Source organism: Ischnura elegans, chromosome 2 (genome assembly GCF_921293095.1).
Source record: "Ischnura elegans chromosome 2, ioIscEleg1.1, whole genome shotgun sequence".
NCBI classification, from domain to species: domain Eukaryota; kingdom Metazoa; phylum Arthropoda; class Insecta; order Odonata; family Coenagrionidae; genus Ischnura; species Ischnura elegans.
The window spans coordinates 43,989,023-44,012,912 of NC_060247.1; the positions used below are offsets into that span (position 1 = coordinate 43,989,023).

Here is a 23,890-nt window from a genome sequence, read left to right on the forward strand (position 1 = left end):
GTGAACCATACAAACTTTTATCTATCATTGCATCACATGAAGAAAAAGCCTGAGTTTCCCCAGCGTATAACATCGATAAATCGAGATTTTCTGTCGGGTCAGGATCTGTATTGTTGCCAAAGTTTCGATGATCTAGTCATCCATAATTCTGTGGGCTGGATGATTTTCATGGAAGAACTACAATTGATGCGAGCTAATTTATATTATTTTTGGAGGCCGTTTTTGGATAAATCAGCTCTGAGAGCGATGCACGACTTCGCCATTGATACGTAGTCAATATGACCTAACCCAGATGCATACCCGAAAACGAATTATAGACTATGTTACCTGTTAGGCTGTTGCAAAAAAATATCGCCATTTACTTTGAAGGAGAGTAAAATTTATGTAATGCGGCCTTGCGGTAATCCGATACGTCCAGTAATGCAGCGTAGAGGTCTGGCGACCTTTCTTCGGCTAATATAATTTCATCAGTTGAAAATAACAGATGTTTAAATTCAAAGTAAGTATTTTTTCATTATGTATGTAGGTGTTCGTTGAATCATAACTGGCATGAAGTCTTGACTACGCGACTCACTGAATCGTGAAAAACTTTTTTTTAGAGTCACAGTGGTGTTGAGAGTTTATTCTGCATTTATCGACTATAAACATAACGATTAATTTGGTGATCTACCTTGACCCACACCCTAAGAAATGGGGAGAGCTGGTGCCACTATATGTATTTTATTGCACAATTATGCCTCAAAAAACTTTTTCTGCATTGTGCTTGTTTTCTGTACGTTTCCAATAATCCTGCGTTTTCGATATTCCGGCTATTGTACGGATGCACATACATCGGACCACCGATATCGCACTGTACAATAGTTGGAACCACTTTAATGTATCTGCACAGCTTGCTCGTCCCTACCTTTTTGACGTAACCCAATATGATAACCACGAGCGCGCGCTCCCCATCCATCCCCCTACTTGCATTTCCCCGTGCAAACATTCGGTGCACCTTCTTCCCCTATCGCTCTGGCGCCTGAGGATGCTACGCGACACCGTCACGTCTCGGTAGTGTCGGTTGCTGCGGAGACACGCGTGGACGTCACGCCCCGACCCCTTCGAGTTGTGTTTTTTTCCCTGTCCGACGGTGACACGTTTCCAGTCGAGGGTGTAGCGTAAGGAGAGGATGGAAAGTGACTACTCTGTGGCGCCAATGTGGGCGCCATGCTCTTGTCTCCAGAATCATATTCAAGGAGCACATCCAAGATGGGTGGATGCATAGGGGAAGTGAAGAGTTCCCCAAAACCGAAAAGATAATGTTGTTCATCTGCATCTACACACTACCTACATCTACTAATATAGAGAATTGGTAATGTTTCGTTATGCTATGAAAAGGGAAGACATTGTATGAAGACATTTCAAAAACTGAAGTTTATATTTTATCGATGTGCCTTCAAACTTTATTTTATTACTATTTTTCTTCTTATGGATTTTTTATGAACAATAAATATTTATTTATCTACCTGCCATGCAAGTCACCACAATAAGCGGGTGGGGTGGGTTTTCATTTTTAGTGAAAAAACGTTTTATCAAAAAATTCATTTTTACTGGAAGTAAACTGGTAGTTTCAGGTGAGATATGGTGGAACCGATTCATCATTTGTGAAAAAGATCTTGCTAGTTTCACTGAAAAACTTTATTCACACGGCGGTATTTTTTCTATCCCCGGGAATAGGGTCATACTTGAGGGATCTTACTCATGAGTTGAAGGAAGCTGTGGGACCTTTGATAAGTGTGGCACATTTTTTCTGTGTCACGAAGTCATCGTGCTTTTTCGTATAATCTTCCCGGCCCAATGCCACACATGATGAATCTCTAACAAATTAATAGATCAGGCTCTAGTCTTTGGTCCCTAGTAGAGAAAAATACCGCCCGTCGAATAAAGTTTCCAGTGGACTTTGCAAGATTTCTTTCATCTAATATGATTAACTGAAAGTGTTAGAACATCAGCCATCAATAAAAAAATTCTCTCAGATTCTGAAGATCAAAAAGTGACGGCAACATTGTGATTTATGCTTATAATAAGATAATGCTAAAACTTAATATATTAATACACCAAATTCATTACGAAAGTATATTTTATAAAATGTAGATTAACGGATAAATTCATTTTTAATGAAAGAAAAAGCAAATTTTTCATGCATATCACCGTGAAAAATACCATTACAGGCTCAATTCAACACTTTAAAAAAATTTTCCCCCAATATTCAAGTCTGACACTACCATTGCCTTCAGGACTGTTTTAACTGCAACGTCAGTAAAATTATTATTTTGTAGGGTCTAGTAACTAGAATGATTGTCTACAATCACCTGGAACTAAAAATTTCCTTCTGAAGTCGAAACTTGTGTAAGAAATACACTTTTGCCTCGAAAGTTCCATAAAATTTGTTTATTGATTTACTTTCTCAATTTTGGTGTCAACCTGCCATGATGGTGCGTGACCCATGCATTGTATCTAAATTTTTGTTATCATCACACTACTCTGCTGCAATAGATGTTCGACCGTGTCCACTCGCGTCAAAATAGCTATAAATCGAATTTGGAAGATGAACGGCAAGCTCATTAAGAGCGATGCGTGTGTGGTTTGCGGGTTGCTTATGTCACAGGATAAGTCAAATGCTTTCGAAATACCAGGTACCAATAGATGAGATTTTCACATGAATTGCCATGAGAAATATTCTTCTGGAATGGGAATCGAACCACAGACTTTTGGATTTGCGGCAAACGGGAGGATAGAAATATTACACATTACCGCCATGCGAGGCTTTCGCGCAGGTTTGAGGCTCTTAACCGGCTTCGTGGAAGTCCTTTCTCCCTCGCGTTGCCATCGTAGATGAACCGCAAGGGCCTGGCATCTAGTACCATGAGCCTCGGTATACTTGACGTGGGAAATTTGACAATGCGAAATTCGAATGAAACGAAAAATACTTTCATCTCATTGTTTTCTGTGTTTTATTTATGGAATACATATTATAGTTCACTGAAAAGTGTAATTGTCTGAGAACTCAATAGGAGGAATACTTTGAAATTTGAAATCATTCGCTCCAGCCACAGATGGATGAACACATGAAAGAATCTGTGCTGAAAGGATTTTGGGTTTCCAACCGGGTAATTGGCTGCATGTCCCTAATTTTTGAAGAACGGCTTGCTCTTAATCCTAAGGGAATCGGAGATCATTTAAATGAAGAATTTCAGAAGATCCTCTGAGGATAAAGAGCAAGTCATTCTTCGCAACGTTGGGAGACATGCAGCCAATTATCCGGTGGAAATCCCAGTAATCCTTTCTGCAGTTGATATGCCGGTAAAATCTAAGATCTTGCGTGGGAGAACCTATTCAGTGGACTGAAAATATAGATGCTTTTATCATAGAGAGAGAGAGGTGAAAATATACTTGCTTGAATGGTCTCGTAAGAGCCTGCGCCTGTGTGAATGGGACGATCAAACTGTCTCCATTTTTCAGCCGCCAAAATCCCTTTACGCCACTTCCAGCCCAACTTCTCCTCTCCATGGGCACATTCGCTTAAGCGTCCATGCGTCATCCTGTCCTAGTCTCCAAACTCAGTTGCAGCTCTCTTCCATAAGAGCTCACTTCTTCATCTTCGCTCCGAGTCCCATAGTTCTCCTAACGCTTCCCCTTGCGGTGCAGTCGCCGCGATGATCCTCCTCCTCGTTCCTCGCAAGAGGTTTCTTTTGTGCCGAATTCGATCCATCAAAAAAGTTCCTCTTTCAGTTGGACCAAATGTGCGACCTCATTTGTCTCTTACCCTTTTCCTCTTGCCGAAGGCCAGCACCCTTCACCTCCAATCTACGCACGCATGCGTGGGCAACAGAAAGGGTGCTTTGTTTAAGAGAAATTTTATGCATAAATAAATGTTATATTCTTTAAAAAAATCCTTTGAAGTATAAATTTAGTATTCATAATGAATCTTCTCACTTCAATATTTTCACGAGGTTTTATGCTATTTAAAAATTAATTGTTTTCGCGTATTACATAAGGTTAAAAATTGTAGTTATTGAAGTTATGCATTGCAAAAAATCGTACATTGTGCGTCATTTTCCTTTTGAAGGCTTTGAAACAGTAGTTTTTATAAATTTAAATTCCTAATTCCACGGTCCAAGGTGGCACTAATATTGCTCCTTCTTTTTCCTTCTCCTCCCTCTTGCTTTTTATGTATTTTCTATAAACTACACTTCTTGTATTATTATTTTAAAAATTATATTTATTTATCATTAAAAACGATGATAAAAAATGTTTCACATAGGAGCAAAGTAAAAAGTTAATTTTCATTACTAAATGAATGATATTAAATATTATCTTGCTTTTATTCATTGAAACCACAGTGAAACAATTGAAGTATCTATCAGCGGATTTCTTAACATATTCGTCAAGAAAGCAAACTTAACAAAAATATTGGTATATTATTATTATTACACAGATGGAAATGTCTTTAAATTGTGATAACTTAAAATGATTTATTATTTCTTTATACTGATCATAACCTGTAAATTTACCGCCTGAAAAACTCTACTTCGTGCTCAGTAAATCCTTTTTAATAGAGGCAATTGTACGATTGAAGCTGCATGCATAGTTAATTTAAACCTTATATCTAATGAAAACGTAAATAAGTTGTAATCATTTTATGTGAGCTTAATGCTTAATGTTTCTTTCTCATTGGAGCTAAATATGATAAAATGGGTATATTTTAAGTGAATTAACTCTTTGCCTTAGATCAAGCTGCATGAAATCAACCCATTTGCCTTCTTTTTTCACGATTTCACCGTATTCATTAACTCCATCCTTAGTCATGGTTGATAAAGGCAGCAATTCAGTAATTAGCATTACAGTGCTATCTTGCTGCTAAATGTATTAGATAATGGCTTTTATTTTATCGCAGCTCTCGTAAATAAGTAATAATTAGATCCCTTTAGTTTTCTATTTACAAAGGTTGTGAGTTTTGAGTTTCAAAGTTGTGCTTCTGAAAACTCAAATGTGCTTTTTTTTCTGCAAATCGTTTCCGTTTTCTTAAAAGAACGCATCTCTTCTTTCATGAACCCTGGCAGGCAATCGGAACTTCTCCTAGTTTCTCAAAGTTTACTGTGTGGATAGGGATGCCGATTCTTTTGTTTTGATCACGGCGCCACCCTGCTTTCCTACTCCGCTCCATAACCCAATTCTCTCGGAAGAAAATCAATGGCCGGCAGATTTCCCCTTCATCGTGAAAATAGGATGCGAGAGACATGACTCCGTATAAAAGCACCCAGCTCCTAGCATTCTCTTCAATGCACTCAACCAAGCTATGTTCACGCTGTTCAGAGATTTTTTTCCAAGTGGAAATCAAACCTTACAGCCCCCAGTTAATTTCGTTCCTATAAAGAAGATGGATAAGGGAACGCATTTCATAGCATTAAAATAAATAATACGCCCTGAATACTTTTACATCAGGCATGAATAGGGTGCTTTCATTTGTAGAAAAAGTAAGGTTTTGAAAAATTGAAAACTTGGATGCCCTATCGAGAATACTTAAATGGATATCATTTGTTTTTAATTCGAAACATAATGCACATTTTTGGGATTAGAGGCCGCCATCTCTCTAAATGACCACTGCTAATACAGTCTAATTTTCTGAGGCATTACTCATTGAAAACTTACGCTACCCTCTTGATATTGTCAGAGTATATAAATTATATCATTGCTTATCATTTTTGTTTGTTTAAAATATAAACTATTTTTCCTCAGATTTTTCTCTTATGCACAATTTTCGACTTTGAAGTAAATATGAAGTTCAAAAATGGTTACACTGTTACCGCGAAATTTTTAAAATAACTGCGCAAGCGTACGCATCTATGCGTCAGCAAGCAAAATAAAATATAATCCGCCAAGCGTCAGCAAATCATATTTTAAGTGTGGGTTTTAAGGGTGGGATCAGGTAATTCTCATAGTAAAATTTATGCACTACCACTCAATTCTCACCTTTGAAGGCACTGGATATTTTTGTTTCAGTTCTCGCTCTAGTTTTGCTTCTTACTCCTGTCTTCCATCCACATTCCTCGTCTTTTGGTTCCATTTTTTCTTTTTCCTCTCCCTGTCAGGATCTCATTATCCGGTGCTCAAATTCCAGAGACATTTCCGTCATTCTCCCAAAAATTTGTAATGAAGTATTTCATAAGTTATCTATCATATTTCATTCGATAATTGTGAATTACGAGTATTTCTCTCAGTTTTCTCGCAATTTTGGGCGAAATGACCATTTTTACTCAATTTGACAGCCTTCAACAATATTTTTCGGCTTGGTTTTTCGGCATTTTTGTTGGCACTTCGTATCTCTAGATATCTTTGAGATTGAATATTGAATGTGATGCAGGCCTTATGCTTCCTTTTTGCTCAAAATATTTTTTTTTAACTATTGATGGGTGTTTACTCTTTACATTGACGCAGAAAAAATTTGGGCTCTAAATTTTATAAACAGTTGCATCAAAAATGTCATCTAAAACCATGCAATTGCGAATAACATCAATTCGCATTAAAATGTTTATACCAACAATTAGTGTTAACCGATAATGAGAGGGAGGTGTACATAGTTTACCTAAAAATAGCGGAGAGTGGTGGTAGAATGATGAACTACTGTTCGGAGGGTTCCGGATGTAAATTTAGGGTGAAGCTTTGGGACGACCCCATATTAAAAAACGAAGTACGAGGTAGCTCAAGGATAGGAACCGTCCGTGAAAGCCTGAATGTTTGAAATTGACTCAACTTTAGCCAATAATAGATTAGTAAATAAGTAAAATAGCCGAAAAAATCAATCCTCGAAAAAATGTTTGTTTATACGCCTGAAAAAACGTGCGCTAAACGTGAAACTTTTCGTGTGATTTCTAGGAATCATTGATTTTCGTTAACGCCAATTTTTGCCTTCTCATTATGGCTAGCAGTATTTGAACTTGGTGATAAGGCCTGAACTCCATCCAAATTCGTAGAAAACATTGAAAATAACGCGACGAATACGAAAAATTGTGCTAAAACGCAAAAGATATGAAGCCACGAACATTTTTAATCGCGAAAATCAAGGAGCAGTTGAATGATTACTCATGAATATACAATGATTTACGAAGAAAATCGTTATTATATATGCTGAGATGTCCATTCCTTTACGAATTGAGCGTGAACTGGAAAAATACCCCACTCAGTGGCCAAGCAGAAACAACAGAAGACGTCCCAAATCCCATCCCTTTCTTTTGCCGGGGGGGTGCGGCTGACCCACTTGGCGGGCGCCTCGGGAGATGTTTTGGTGGTGCGGCGAGCGGTGGGAGTGGGTGTGTGTGTGTGCGCCTGAGTGCTCTAGCGGCAACATCGCCCGAGTGCCGCGCCCCGCCGCAACTCATCGATCAGCTGCTCCCCTCATGTACTTTACTCTGCTCTCTTGGATACTCGAATAATCTCGCCCTAATGGAATCAAACATGTCGAAACTAGTAGTGAAGGCTGTTCGGGTGCTCCACCGGGTAATCTCCTTCATGGCTGCCGACGTTTACGGGTACGAGTCGTACTCCATCCTAAGGGCTGAATGATGCTTCCTTCAGGCCTGAGGATGGAGTACCTACGACTCGTACCCCGAAACGTCGGCAGCCATGAAGGAGATTACCCGGTGGAGCACCCAAACAGCCTTCACTACCAGCATACGCCACGAAAGCATCAGATCTTTTTTCATGGCAAAACTAGGTGTCGGTTCAAATATTACAGTGCCCAGCTATAAAAAGAAGTTTTAGTTTGTTGCCTTTTGACATCGTCTCATGTATTTATCCATTTATATATTATGCATGCCCATGCTTATAATGATAAACATTAATAAAGTTATCAAATTAGGTATACAATCCTACTGCATTTAGTAGCTTTGCTGCATCTTTAGCTGTTCTATATAAATTATCCAATGGAATGAAGCTATCAGATTGGGTAAACCCCGGAAAATTTTCTATTATTTTCGGTATCCCTAACTCAGTGATGCAATCCAGGGTTTGATTTTGATAGGTGAGGGTAGAGCCTCCCCTGTACTATGCCGCAAGCCCGTGAATTGCACGCATTCATGGTAGAGAGGCAGTAAAATTAGATATTCTTCCCGCCCTCTTCATCTTCAAAGATTGTCTTCATCAGATCATCACGTCACATGACGTGTTAAGGTTATTCTTCTCATTGCGGTTTCCAGAACTAATGTCTCAACACCCTCTCCGAGTATAGGACTCCTCTTCATTAACTCCATTGACGAATTTAATCCTCATCATACTTCTGTGGCACCACATGTTAAATGCTGTCAACTTTGATTTCTCTGCTGTTTCATGCATACAAAGTTTCTAGAAATAAACACCCTAAATATTACATGAATAGAATTCTTACGAACTTTAGCCGTAACCGAATGAAATAAGTTGGAATTGCTTTAAAAAACCGAAGAATTTATGTATGTACCAACTTATTTGGCATATTTTTACCCATCGATGACATTATATTTGAAATTTTCATTGCCTTATAACAACGCCTCACGTATTTATCCATTTACGCAGACGGTGCTACGAAGAACTCATAGTCCAACATGGTTCAACATGTCTGCTACCCTAGCGTCAGGAAATTTCATGAATATCACGAAAAACATTTTCTTTATTTTTTGTAAGGAGTATTCTCCTCCAGTGTTACATACGCCCATCAATTTATATCTGAAACAATATTCATCAAGGCAGCAATTTCTGAAAGGACGATCCAGTCATTTGATGAAGTCACCGACGTATTTAAATAAATATATATTTTAAAAATTATAAATTTGCGTATCTGGAAGTACGCAAGTAATTTTAAAAAAACACCAAAATAATGACAGGGATGGATTTTATTCCAAAAGTATAGCAAAATATGCGGTTGAAAGTAGAATACTTCCATACACGGGTGTTATCCTGATGATATCCGAGTATTATTTTTACACCTTATTTCCACCAAAAAAACACGGGTAAATAACTTTTCGGTCCTGTCTGGGTTATATAAGACGTATGCCCATGCTTATAATGATTAGCGTTAATAAATTTATATAATTGCATATTCAATCCTTTTACATTTAGTAGCTTTGCATCTTTCGCTATGCTATAAAAAATTATGCAAAACGTCATTCAATTCAGAAATTGGTAAATTATAAGCTAATTCTATGTCGTGACGTGTATTTTTTTAAACCCTAACATATGTTTGTTTTTATTTTTACAGGATGTGGTGGACTATCACGGGGAACTTCGGAAATATATTACCCATAGACTGGTCCAAATCGTATGCAAGGAAACTGCACATGCCAACTCTTAATCTCAACGAAAATAAGGTAAGATACCTGCAGAAAATTGAAATTGGAATTAAAGGAAATCTGGTCTTTTATGTGCCTTAAACTTATCAATCTAATAATCATGATTTATTTTTTCACTTAATTTGAGAATTTTAGAAGCTTGCGAACATTTTTTACGTTATCAAAAGAATACAAATTTAACGCTAAGAAATATATCCTGGGGAAAATGATGCGTTGAATCCTTTCATTACACCAAATACTTCAAATTTGGTTCCTTTAGGCTATGGCTGATCGGTCACCATTTCCATACTTTATTTTATATAACTCAACGACTACATTTACGAAAAAAAACTTCTTTTCTTCAAATCCCCGCATACATGTTGGTTTTTATCTGTTTTTCTGATTTTGTGCGATTTACCTCTGTATTGAGGGAAGGTCCATGCTTGGTCGCTGGCCCAGGGTCCGGGCCCCAAAGGCACCGACCCTTCGACCCAGCCCCATCAGTAAAACGTGACACGTGGGTGTCAACATATTATTGAAAACGATAGTACTTCCTTAAAATTCATTGGGTGATATGTTGCTGCAAACGATCTGCGTGAAAATATCTTTTTTAGCCTCGTTAATTTTCATTCTAACTTTTAATTTACATTGTTTACGCATCATTAATCGTCTCCAAACGGCCAGCCATTAACGTAATTAGAAGGTCCTGAGGGAAAAAATAATATTCGACCACATCCATTTCAAGCATTCAGATTTTTTTAACTTGCGCGCAGAAAATAAGTTTTTTTTCAGAAGTAGATTTTCAAAGGCGCGCTAAGCCGATAAGCTCTACGTTTTAGCAAAGGGGGTCATTCATGCTGGCATTGTTAATTTTAAAATACGTCTTTGAATTAAACGCATAAGTTATGTGTCTAGAAATTTCACCCTGCATAGTTGATGCCAGTGTTTACCAAAATTACTGATGATGTCTGGGTTGAGAACGTGCCATTTTTAGAGTACAGAAACTTTGACCCAAGCGCTTCGATTTGCCGCGAGTATGCCCTGCTGCCGGATGCTCTGGACAACGAGTACTTTTGCCTGCCGGAGATCGCGATGTATTCAAGGAACCCGACAACAGGGAAAACTCGCGGAAAATCGGAGCGCTTGGCTCTAAGTTTCTGTAATTAAAATTGAGATTTTTAGTTCGAAAACGCACTAATCCAAGCTTATGTTTGCCTTCTATGTATGTAATTCTTTTAATGAATTACGATTTCTGGTCCCAGTAATAAACCTCATTTGGGCAATTTAAGGGGATGAAATTTCGTCGCGGAATATAAGGTAGGGCGGATCAAAAATATCGATTTTTTTCAAATCCACCTGGCCCAGTGAAAAACACTTGTGGGACTGATCAAAAATAAGGCAGAAATTATTTGAAACCTATTGGTGAACCCATGACCCTCACTCAAATGTCATTTTTGGGGGGAGGGTCAACAATCGGAAAATTTAATAATTTAAGACGATTCCCTAAAGATTTTGCCGAGTTAAGATCCCCGCGCACTGGCAACTCTTACAAAGCAACTATTTAGTTGATTTGTGGATGTTCAAATGAAACACACGGAATTGACTGTGGCCCCGCGCACAGGCGACTTTTTAGTTGCCGCAACTGCCGTGTGTTTCATAGGACTTCCTCAAAGCAACTAAATAGTTGCTTTGTAAAAGTTGCCAGTGCGCGGGGGCCCTTACTGTCCTGTCCTTTCCAGAACAAATAGTTCGTGTATTTTGACGTATCTGCCACCGTTAAGCCACAGAATGGAAAATGTGTTATATTATTTTTTTTATATTATATTTTATTTTTATATTATACATGGTAGAGAATAATAGTGCCACGAAATTTTAACTCTGAATAACTTATGTCAGTAGAAACTAAAATTACTGATGATTTTTTAGGACAAAAACGCACCATTTTTACTCATTAAAAACTTTGAGACTACGGCCGCGAGTTTTCCTTGATGCCGAATGCTCTGGACAACTCAAGACGCTGAATGCTTTGCCTGCAGGAGTTCGCGATGTATTCAAGGCACCCGACAACTGGGAAAAATTGTGGCAAATCGGAGCGCTTTTCTCTAAGTTTCTGTAAGCAACGAAAAGTACCATACCTTTTTGTTGTTTACAATGGATTTTCATAAAGTTACGCCTGAACCAATCGATTTTATCTAAGTTTCTGTAATTAAAAACAGTGAGTTTTCGATCTAAATATCATTAGTAATTTTTGTTCATACTGGCTATCAACTATCCAAAATTAAGAATTAAATCAGTTCAACAGATTCAGGCTTCAATTGGTGGAAGTTAGACATATTTAAATAAATAAAAGATCATAGCACTTTTCCACAAGAATTTTTCATGCGTAAAACGCGTTTCGGCTCACTCAGCCATCATCTTGTACCAGATGTTGGCTCAGTGAGCCGAAACGCGTTGTACGCATTAAAAATTCTTGTGGAAAAGTGCTACGATGTTTTATTTATTTAAGAATTAAAATTAATAAAAAATTTTGCCGAAATTTTACCACTCAAAAAATCAAGTTCAAATTTTGTGACATAACTTTTCTCCGCCCTGCATAAAATTCTCAATTCATTTTCAGGGAGCTAAAGGAGGCAACGGAGCTCGCCGCAGGGGTCACCATGGGTCGAGGAAGAACGGCTGTGATGAGAAAGAGGAGGCGAGCAATGATGGGGAGGAAGACGACGATGAGGACGATTGCGAGGAGGACGAAGATGAAGACGATGAGGATGACGACGAGGCGGTGGCTTGCGACCTGGACATGCACTCGCTCATCCTATCCGGACTGCGTCAGAATGGAGACGAGGAGGACGAAACACCCCTCAAGACCGCTGATGAGGTCATCCGGGAAATAGACGACATGATGCAGGTACCTGCTGGAAAAAAGTCTTTTGGTTTATTTAACCGTTACACACCGATAATAGGGTGGTTTCCTATTATTTTTTTATTGCCTAAATCGAAAGATTATTACTCCTGGAGTACGTATTTCACACTTTTAGATTTTTAAATGACGATATCTATTTTTCGAGATTAAATGAAAAGTGAAAATTTTCAAGCGCGCGAAAACGCGACGGCTAAGTATGAATGCTGGGAAAACCCAGTGTGACGTAATTCTGGTTCCCGGCGCCGCCGTGTGAGGTGACCTTGGGGCGAGGCTTTGAGCGCTGATACGATGCTGGCTGCTAGCAGGTAGCGCTTGGCTTAAATAAGGATTATTAATACCTTATCAAACGAAGGAAACTTTCCGATCTTATGCAGTTTTAATAGGTGATTATTAAGTCATGTTTCCCCGAGCTCTGTGCCTCATGCATGCATTGGTAATCTCAGAAGATGTAAAACTCCTATCTACTCGTATAGAAACTAGGTCCCTGTGACTTCACGTGGAGTGGCATCGCATGGGCGCCAATCTGGCCTTTTTCAAATGAGGTTAAAATTGACTATTGCCATTCGTCTGAACTGGGATTTCTAAAGCAAAATAATTTGTAAATTATGAATACACTAATGGTGGGTAACGAATCGCAATCAATGCCTTTTGTTTTCTTGGTTGAAGGAAACTATCCTATTTTATTTTTATTTCCTTTTTAATTTATTTAATTTATTTCCCACTTTAGGGTGATATTTTAACACACATCATTTGATTTCAATGAATTTTTATATTTGAACAATATATAACAGAAAATATGCTGTTTCAAGATAAAACGTTTGTGAATTGTTATCTATGATTTGTACTCATTGTTCTGTAAAAATATCATTCAGTTCTAAATCATTTAGTTTAACATTGTCAAAAACACTTCAATCGAGTCCAACATATTTTAAATCAAGAATGATGAAATAGAAAAGATTAAATTTTTTTAAACAGCGTACACGGTGTTTTTAAATTATTTTTTTTATTCATTCCACAAGTTTTCACAAGAATATCTTTGCTCAATTATTTAAATCCCAATGCTGAGATATAAAGTTTAGGTACTTTCGCAGTTTCCAAAGATCTTCAAAAAGTCATTATCGTGTCTGATCTTTTCATAATGATCGCAAAAATGAGGAAATCATCAAATATTTGTCATGTTAATGCAGAATTGAAAAATGTTTGCTACGTGCAGAACTGTTCTCTTGGGAGAAATAATGAATTTTTAAAGATCAATCAAACCAACTAAATGTTTGGTTATAAAAAATGAGCTGAAATCCCTATAACTATTGCTGTTTTTTTTGTGTGTAGTTTGGCAGAGAATGAAAAAGAATTTCAGTTTAGGTTTCTTGGTTGGGTAAAAAAATACCACACAGTTAAAATGCATTATATGATTTCAATCTTGCTGTTTTAAGATAACATTATTAGTAATTAACCATGATTTTTTCTCGTTCCTAAAAAATTAATCCAGTCTCCCAAGCAAACATTTCCCTGTGAAAAAAACCTGAAAATTGATTGCTGTTTTCAAATATGTTCCTATGCTGTTTAAAAAAAAAAAGCTCGTGATACAGAAAGTTGACAATATTTTAAGGATTTTGCAAGGAAAATTCAATCCTGTTCTCATCTCCATTTTAATACAATTTGATCTTTATATTTTATCTTTCAATAATTATCTCTAAATAAAAATATATTCATTAGTTTGTTGCTATTATAATAAACCTTGGCTGATTTTCATGTTTTCATAGTATCAGAGGGTAAGAGAGATTATGGTTTAAGAATGGGGCGTCCTTTTTCTAAACAATTTTTTGTCATTTTAATCGGGTGAATTGTATATATAACTCTGTACTACAGTGCTGTTTCAGAGAAACCATTTTGAAAAATTCCTGAAGGGTCATGCTTAAATGACTATGTACTTTCATTTTGTGTTAATTATTGTTTTGTTGATAAACACAATTCTTGTGTCTCATAGACGTTCCATCTTGAAATTGTGCTTATAGGAAACCCCATCAACAGAGTGCTCTGTGGATTCTGACAGAGGATCTCTTCTTGGATCGACTGATGCTTTGGACCAAAAAGGGAAAGAAGTTTTGCAGTCGCCATTATATGAAGATAGTAAGTTCTGCTCATCCACTGCATTATTTATTTAACTATTCTACCGGATAATGTACATTTGCACAGATGTAATTGAGAATTACTCCAACTGCCTCAACTCTTACCTTGTACTTTCCCCTTCAAATCGCAATACTCCCTTTCATTATTTCCATAAATCCTAATTTCTTTCTCCCTCATCCCCTCCTGCCAAGTATTCCTCCCGATTACAGGGTTTTTAAAAATCCATTTCCTGCTCAGTACTGGCTCCATCTAAACCCAATGTCTTTTTTATGTGTCATCTAAAATCTTTCCCTCCTCCCCGGCCATATCTAGTACATGAGCGTACCCAGCGATGGGTAGGAGGGGGCAGCTTCCCCTCTGGAAGCAAATATTGCAAATGTCTTTAAGGAAGATAATATTTTTTCAAGCAAATAATTTTGAAAACTAATAAAGAGCTGTTACAGTTTCCTTCAATGTTGATTTCATTCACCTGTTCCATGCTTAGATCTAACCTACAACTTGAACAACCATGGCTTGCCCCCCCGCCCTAGTTTTGATCCTGGGTACTCCCTACATCTAGTACTTAGTAATTTCCCTTCCCATTCGTCCACTTTAGATTCTCTCTAATCTATTCTCCTCCACACCCACATTTCAAATGATTCTAGTCTCTTCTAGCACTCCTTCCTTTACATCCATGTTACCGCATGTTAAAGTGCTACACTCCAAATCAGACTCTTCTCTAGTCTTTTCTCCAAATTCTTACAAGAAGGTTCTTCCTTGAGCTCCTTTCCATTCTTGGAGGCCCATTTTGCCAGTGAAATTCTCTTCCCGATGCCTTTACTGCTGTGACCTTTTTCCTCTGATGTGTAGCCCAAATAGTTGAACTATCCATTACATTGAATGGATATAAAGTTAAGCTATTCCTACACATTTTCATTAAGTGTACACATTTCACCCACTTGTCTGGTCATTTTCATGATGTATAAATATCTTGATTCTTAGTTACCCTCTTGAAATTTTCACAGCATATGGATTAGATCATATACATGTTTAACATTTGAAATTTTTACATTTCAAAAATCATCTAAATTTGAAACATTTTTCCTCTGAATTTCTCAAGTGTCAAATTTTAGATTGAGGCAAATATGGACAAGGTGCGCATCTGGAATTTTCAACCTTATAGCGTTATTACTAAGAAAAAATACTACGACTCAAATGGGAATGATACATCCTCAAGTATAAGAGCTATTCATGAATATCAAGGGTGTCTAAACCTACTTTTTTTCACTTGGTAATACTTGAATTCTTTGGACGCCTTTTGTGTAGATGAATTTTTCATTCACTTATAATATGAATTCGAACTATAAATTAATTTTTTTATGCTGTATGTTTTAAAACTTATGGATGTAAGAGTGATTCAGAAATAGCATATAAAATTTTGTTGGCAACCTTTTACATATTTGTATGTAATGCACACCTCTCTTTTTCAGAGCTTAAGGCCTTATCCGTCTCAGAGCTGAATGAACTTTACTTAGAACTCGAGGTCCTTATCAGGGAATTCTCTGAGACATTGATTGCTGAACTTGCCCTCCGTGATGAGCTTGAGTATGAAAAAGAATTGAAGAACTCATTTATCTCCCTGCTTCTTGCTGTGCAGAATCGTAGGCGCCAATTTCATGTTGAAAGGAAAAGGAACAGTCGATCTCCAAAGCCGCCAACAACTGCCAACGGTCTTGATCCCAAGGTACATGCACACCCAATTTGAAAGAGCAAGTTGAATTTCAAATTTACAAATTACTCAGTTTTGAGGAAGGTCAAGGTTTTGGGTTAGGAATATGTTGAAACATCTTTAGATATGAAGTGTGATTGAGGGAAAAATATATTTTCATAATCTGGACTCACAGAATGTATTGAGAATTATCTTTAATTGCATTGAGGTTGGATTGTTATGGATGAATTTATGTACAGACAATCGTAAATGTCTTCATGCACTGAAATGTTCTTCATTTTTTCACTTTCAGTATTTGACAACTGTAATCCCATACCACCTGGGTAGTGGACCACCCGATAACCAAGCTTTGCAAGTCCTTATTAAAAGTAAGTACTTATTTTTTATGTTGAGACATACAGCAAATATGGTGAAATCTATAGTACCACATACAAATTTTTTCACCTGAATGAAATAAAAATTGCCACCAAAAAATTAAATACTTTGAGATAAAGCAAATCTTCTTAAACATGACCATATTTATTCCGATTTTGAAATATTTGCACATCTTACCCCCACTCTCTTTCCTATGATTCCAACAATATTGTTATTAAATATGTATTGAATAGTTTTCTCTCATGGCATGAAAATAATTTAATCGTAATGTAACCACTTTTGCATTACTTAATATATATATTGAATAGTCATACACATTTATGTAAACCATATCACAAGTTCAAATTTCATATAAGCTGTTCCTACTTCATTTTGTTTGTAATATAAGTAGCATGTGTGATTATTAATTATGAATGCCATAGCTTGTATTACAATAGTATGGAGCTCAGTATATTCATTGTTTTGTATAATGAGTATGCAAATAAATTTATAATCCAGGAACCATAACTGATATAATTTTTTCATATTATAATGCCTTAATTGATAACCCATCATTTTCTGAATCATGTACTATCTTCCTGGTAAATATTTTCTTGCAATTTTTCACCGAGGTACAATGTATGCTAATTTTTATATGTACAGCAATCTTTTTTAATGGTGACATTATTTTTAATCCACAGTTTTGAAAGCTATTAATGAAGATAGTCCAACAGTTCCCACACTTCTCACAGATTATATATTGAAAGGTACGTACTCAAGTTTTTGTATTTTTTATGAGAAAGTGTTGAAATTTACATCTGAAGGTGCCTTGTGGACAGACTATACAAGCAATTTAATTTATCATTTAACTGCTAAGAAAGCATTATTTGGTGTCGATGGAAACAGCAAAGGTTAGGGATTTTTGGAATCATGTTTGCAGTAGTACATATTTGGTGATTTTCTTGAAAAATTATTTTTTCTCATTATTCAAAATCAAGTTTCTTGAGATCTAAAAAATATTAAGACAATGCAATCTTTACAAAGAATTTTTTTTTAAGTGAGTTTTGAAAAATAATTTTTGACTAAAATAGTTCTTTGCTTCTGGGAAAAGGGAATCATGAATTTTCATTTTGGATCAATTCCAATTATACTATTCTCTTAAACCAGTGGTTCCCAAAGTGGGCGCTACCGTCCCTTGGGGGGTGTTGCTGTAGTCTATGGGGGCGAAAAGTGTCAAGGGGGCGGCAGGGGGGCGCCGGAGGGTCCCAACAATGCGACAAATGCGAAGGTTCCGTAACCTTCCTTTTGTCTTCGCTTTCAAGCTTCGCTTCTGAAGTTTTCTTTGTTTCCCGCATATGGAAGTAATTTAAACCATGTGTTTTCTTACATTTTAAAGTAAGAACGGTTGAAAAATATTTCCAAGCCTTTCTTGCACAAGGGAAACATTTGAAGGGGTTTAGTTTCATTTGGTCTATCGTTGGTAAAACTTCACGACACAGAGAACTTAATTATTTATTAGTCATTTAATTAGTCATTGTTTTTTATTTAATTATGTATTACAATGTTCCTCATTTGGTTAAATAGTATATGATTCTGATTATTATTTAAAAGATAGTGATTAGGGGGGCGTTGAGCAAAGGTTTATGGATCCAAGGGGGCTCGAAAAAGTTTGGGAAACATTGTCTTAAACAAAATCAAATGGAATATAGAAATTATTTGAACCAGGGTCATGGCCAGAAATTTACTTCTGATTTGTCAAATGCTAGTTATTTGTTCCCTTTAAATGCCGAAAGTGAACAAATTCCCTTGGTACATAGACCACTTTAATGAGAGATTTTATGCAAAATTATAGAAATATGAATTTGTTGACGAATCAAGTGAAGTATTACACTAATGATCATGTGCCTGCTGGAATTGTGTTTAGTAGGTCACAAACAATATAATTGAGAAAGTTGAAAACTTTTGCAGGGTGCTTAATAATACTTAAATCAAATATAGAGTAGAAAGAAAAGTGTTCAAAGAAAGTAAGTAGTAGAGATGAAGGAAGAAATTAAAGTTACTGCTTGAGAAATGACTAATGGAAGTGACTCCTGGTGAAGGTTGAATAAGTGAGAGGCTGACCTGTGAGGAAAGAAAATTCTGTTACATTATAGCAAGGAGTTACTCCTTTTTGTCATTTGACTGATTTACAGTTAATCTGTTTGCAGTTAAGATAAAATATAGTGTTTTGGAGGAATCCAAGAAATGCGAGATAAGCAAAAGATCTACTGAAGAGGGATGATTCTATCAAGATGGCAGCAGGCGTAAGGTAGAACCACAAGTCCCAATGCAGCAAGAATTTGGCATCTGAATCACATGTTAACCCTCACCATGGTGCAGCTGACATTTTTTGCCAGCAGTTATAAGTAGCATCTTCTGGGCTGGTATCATGAATAAGCACCCTCTTATACCACATGCCTCATCATAATTTCTTCTGAGAGTAATAATCTTCTTCTCAGATGAAATCTGTTTAGATTTGAAAGCATTTGCACACCTGTACCTCCCTACTTACTCCCCCATGATTGTTGCAATACATGTTGGGTAATTTTTTTCTGATTGACCATTGCATCTTTTTTCTCAGTTCTCTGCCCCACTTAAGAAAATTGGAGACTGCTGTACAGCATCAGCAAGGATTAAAATGGAACTTAGATAGACAAGGAGGCAGGATGTCCAAGCCAGTTATGATTCTGGTCCAGTGAAGATTTTCTTGCTGAGGCATACAAAAAGTTCTGTAAATATTCATGTACATAGATTCATCTTTGTCCGTGGGACAACTATGATTTCAAATGCTGAAGTGTTTTGTTCTGCTTATAAGTCGACTGTATTGTTGATCAGTGGCCAGGAAATTTGGAGGCATCACGCTAAATTTTCCAATTGAACAAAATATCATGAATAATAAACTGAAGCATTATCTAGTCTAATGACACGAGTGAGTGAATAGTGATATAATTTATTTATCTTTTATGGTTGAATGAATGTAAATGGATATTATAAATTAATTCTATGTAGATTGTGAGGTATTGTATATGTCATCCTCCCCAAACCTTGCTGATGATAGCTAATGCATTTGTGGTTATCTGGTCGAGACTTAAAATACCAACTCTGTGTTTTAAAATTACTGAATGAGAGTATATTTGGAACATACAATGTAAATCATTTGCACATGTGTTATTATATGCAAATGATATCAAACCAGGTAAATTTTCAAGAATATCATAAACTTAATATTTCATGAAAACAATCATAATGACAAATTATCAATGTAGCATTATCCTATATTATGTAATTCCCTCAAGCAATGATATCAATGCAATACATATGACTTGATTTAATGCATTTTTATGAGTATTATTGATAAGGTCACGAGGAAAATAATTGTGACCTATTTCAAAATTTGTTATTGCAATCAACTCAGTGGCTTACCTGTTGTTTGTAATAGGTGCTGTGCTTACTGTAGTATCAATGTTGACTGACTGAGAAGATTCCTTTCACTTGATTGAAGAAAATATCTACTGGTGAGGTTGGTGAGCATTTTTGATCAAAGAAAATAGATTTTTAATCTCTAAATGTTTTCCTAGAAAACTAAGAAAATGTCATTGATTGTGTGCAATGTTCTTTACTCATGGAAAAAAATATTAAATTTTCTGACCTGAATTTCACCTGCCCACCATATTCAGTCACAGGAATAATATTATCAACAAAGTGCAACTGGAATAGGAAACTGTGCATTTATCGACTTTTCTTCAGTTGCCTCATGAATGCACCAGAAAACTACTGTGGAAAGACTTTAATGAATATATAGACTACCTATAAGTTATAAACTTCAATATGTTTCCGGCATACTATGAACTAGTCTCATCCCAATGCATGATCTCTTTTTGTTGATGTTATACTCATAGCAGATTTGTAAGCCTTGGCATGTAAAGTTCTGGCTTATTAAATGAATTGCACAAGATATTTCATTCTTGAAGCAATTTGGATTAATGGTACCTATTTTTTGAATAACATCTTCAACTCTTGCTGAAAAATGAATGCAATTGGTATCCAGCTGTAAGTAGGCACATTTAATGAACATGCTAATCTCTGAAATGCACATTGTCCAGTTTATTGTTATTACATGATTAAAATGCAGTGTAGATGGATTTGAATAATTTGTAAAATATGATTGCACATAATAATTTTAGAACTATTGCTTGTTAATGCTTATTTGTATAATAGAACCAAATGTTTTGAACAGTTAAAATATATTATTAAATGCATGCCTATTGATCCTGTGATGGATACTCAATTGAATTTCCTAAGAAAATTATGGCATTCATTTAGCTGCACTGAGCATATTTTGTGAATGCAATTTAGGATGTGAATTCTCCTTTTAAATGTATTGGTTGTCTGAAATCATGTATGCAAAAGTGGGTTTTCTTGTGGATTTGAAACCACTATCCATGTCAATACATGTTATTGCTGAATATTGCAACAGTTGGCTTGCATAATTATTTCTGAAAATTAAATTTTTAAAATAATTTCTATCTATTTTTTCTCGCAAATTGCATGATAAAATACAACATCTCTACTTGAAATCATTGTATTGATATGCTCTAATCTATATTTTTATTAGTGTCTGACTAACCTAATGTAAGTGATGTGAGATGTAATGTATGTATACATTTCTTTCATTTGGGAAGGATAATTATAAAAAAAAACATTTCTCAAGCACACATTTAAACAATCAATGTGAAACTAGTATTCAATGACCTATGCTAAATCCATATTAACTTTTAAAGCAGAGAGAGGTATCAATGCATTTTTTTGGCTTTTAATATTAATATTTTGGCTAATAATTGGCATTAACACATTGCGTACCGGGGTAGGCTAATATTTAGAATATGACTTTACCCAATCAAACATTATGATGCATCAGTTCATTATGAATAACGAACAACAACTGAAAACGTACTAAGGAATACGTATTGTACGCTTTAAAATTGTTTAGGTTGACGCACCTAAATGACGAGAATCTTCGTCATCCGTCCGGAACATTCGGAAAAAAAATGACGAGAATTCTCGCCATCCGCCAACATGTTAAATGGAGGAAAAAATGGAGCAGGACCTCGTCTATCCTTCTTTCCAGTATTAAATGGGGGACAGATACAAAAGAGAAGTAAGGCCAGTATTCAGGGTTGATCAAAAGCTGGGAAGACCTCCATCACCTTTTCTTTCCATAGTGTTTCTTTGATGAAAAAATTGGGACCATCCATGCTTTCATTCTTGGATTTTAATCTGCCATATAATGACAACTTTCTAACCCCATCAGAAACTTATTGACAATCTCTCCACCTCAAAGACCCAATATTCTTTCCCAGAATGAAGGAAATACTGATCTTGGTTGCTTGCAAAAAGGTGTAAATTCCCTGTCCATCATGCTACTATGCAGTGGTATAGCAAGGGGGGATTCTGAGGGTCCTGACCCCCCTACCTACTTTCCCCCACAGTTTATAAGCAAGATTACTTTGATTCATCGTAAAAGAAAACAAAATATTGAAAAATCATGGATTTACAAAAGATTTCTATGAAAAATGAAGTTTTTTTCGATTATGAAAAGAGTTAAAATTAGTTTAAATCCCTGTGCATAGTACCCAGTTTTTTAAGCAATTTTACCCCAAACCCTCACTCCCTCAGAATGAAATTCCTGACTATGTCACTGCCGCTGTGGAAGAATGATGGGCAGCTGATTGTGTTCTATTGAATGTATACACCCTCGCTCTTTCTTTAAAGTACAGATGGGCAAGACTAGAATAGCGGCTCTATTGGGACTCATACCCAAAAGAATAATTATGGTTTTCCTTGATCCTTGGAGGTAGGGCCACTATGCAGGGGTGCAGCTAGGAATTAAGGCTAGGGGGGGATTTTAGGTACAACTAATACTGGGAAGTCTGGAGGGTATAGAATACCCACTAGGGTAAGTGTGAGGTGTGGGGGCCCTCCCCCAGAAAAATTTGTAGAAAAATGGTTCAAAATGGTGAGTTTTACTGCTTTCAGAGGGATATTTTATTAATCTTTACACTATTCTGTAAGTAATAAAGTTATATTAATCCAATTAAGGAAAATGGATTAAACTTAAAAATTTCTCTGACCCCTGGAGGGGAGGGGTTATCCCCAAAACCCCCCCCTCGCTGTGCCACTGGGTTTTACTAATATTAATGTTTAATAAGTTATTAATTTATAATTATTATTAAATAATTCAACAGGAAAAGTAAAATAAACTTTTCAAATTTTGCCTCCCCCCTGAAGTCTGATGCCCAGGGCATGCATGCCCTTCCCCGTCCTAGTTCCCTGCTCGCATATAAGATATGTAATAATTTACAAAATTTAACATTAAAATTTATGATTATAGAACTCATTTGCATTCCATGTGTATGCTCAGTGGCGTAGCGAGGGAGAGTCCACTCCCCACCTCCCCGAAATTACTTTGCTTCAGATTAAATTAAAAAGAAGAACTTTGTGCTTTCACATTAATATTTATTCACGACCATGGTTTCAACGTTAGACGTCATCATCAGGTGAACTCTGCAGAGGTCCATCACATCCTTTTATACCAGGCTAGGTGGGGTAGGGAGAAAGGTAACTAGTTTGAACGGATTGGTCTACAGAGAAGAGGGAGGGGGAAAAACTTGGTCATATGGTATGAAAGAAGTTAGGGGGAGGAGGCTCCCTTAGGGAGGGCATGGCAGGTGGAGGGGGGATGGTTCAGGTGAGAGAGAGGCCAAAGAGTTCATCATGTCATTAGCCCAGGAATTTAGGAGTGGGAGATTTAAAAGAGGAGAGTGGGAGTCATACAAAAATTCATTTACAATGTCGTCATTGGAACGTACGTGCTGCAAAATTTCCATCTGTTCCAAAGTGTCTAATCTAGGTCCTTTAGGTTCATTATGAAGCACTTCAAAAACAAAATCACTTTGATGATTGTTGTCTAACAAATGTGTGGCATTGTAAAGCAATAAAATTGTGAAGCAGTCTTTTTATTTCTCAGGCAGGCTTGGTGTTCTTTCACCTGTTCTTGAAATTGTCGCCCCGTTTGCCCAACATACACAGCGTTGCATTCACATTTTAGTCTATATACCCCACTCCTTTCTTTTCTTGGGATGGGATCTTTTGTGAGGCAAAATAACATGCAATGATCTCTAAAAGTTGGAAACATCGATTTGTTTAATGCCGACAAGGCACCAAAAAAGGGACAAGTTGTCTCACAACACACTCTTTTTTACTTTCCACCATTTGCCGAATTATATTATCAAATAGTGGCATAACTAGGAATATGCTTTGGGGGATGGAGGGGCATGGGAGAGGGGGGTTGTGAGAAAATTTGAAAAATGACATGCTTGGAAACACATTTTACATTATTTT

General features: G+C 36.5%; 1 protein-coding gene across 1 annotated transcript in view; it reads left to right on the forward strand.

Moving 5' to 3' along the window:
* The window catches only part of LOC124153657 (fasciculation and elongation protein zeta-2), a 230,965-nt gene extending 209,956 nt beyond the window's left edge, over window positions 1-21,009 (forward strand). Inside the window, exons 2-8 of the mRNA XM_046526955.1 lie at window positions 9,269-9,377; window positions 11,956-12,243; window positions 14,274-14,388; window positions 15,858-16,111; window positions 16,389-16,464; window positions 17,152-17,217; window positions 19,071-21,009. Of these exons, the coding sequence (XP_046382911.1) occupies window positions 9,269-9,377; window positions 11,956-12,243; window positions 14,274-14,388; window positions 15,858-16,111; window positions 16,389-16,464; window positions 17,152-17,217; window positions 19,071-19,087 (925 nt within the window). The 3' untranslated portion in view covers window positions 19,088-21,009. The remainder of the gene's footprint in view (window positions 1-9,268; window positions 9,378-11,955; window positions 12,244-14,273; window positions 14,389-15,857; window positions 16,112-16,388; window positions 16,465-17,151; window positions 17,218-19,070) is intronic.
* Window positions 21,010-23,890: the final 2,881 nt, after the last annotated feature.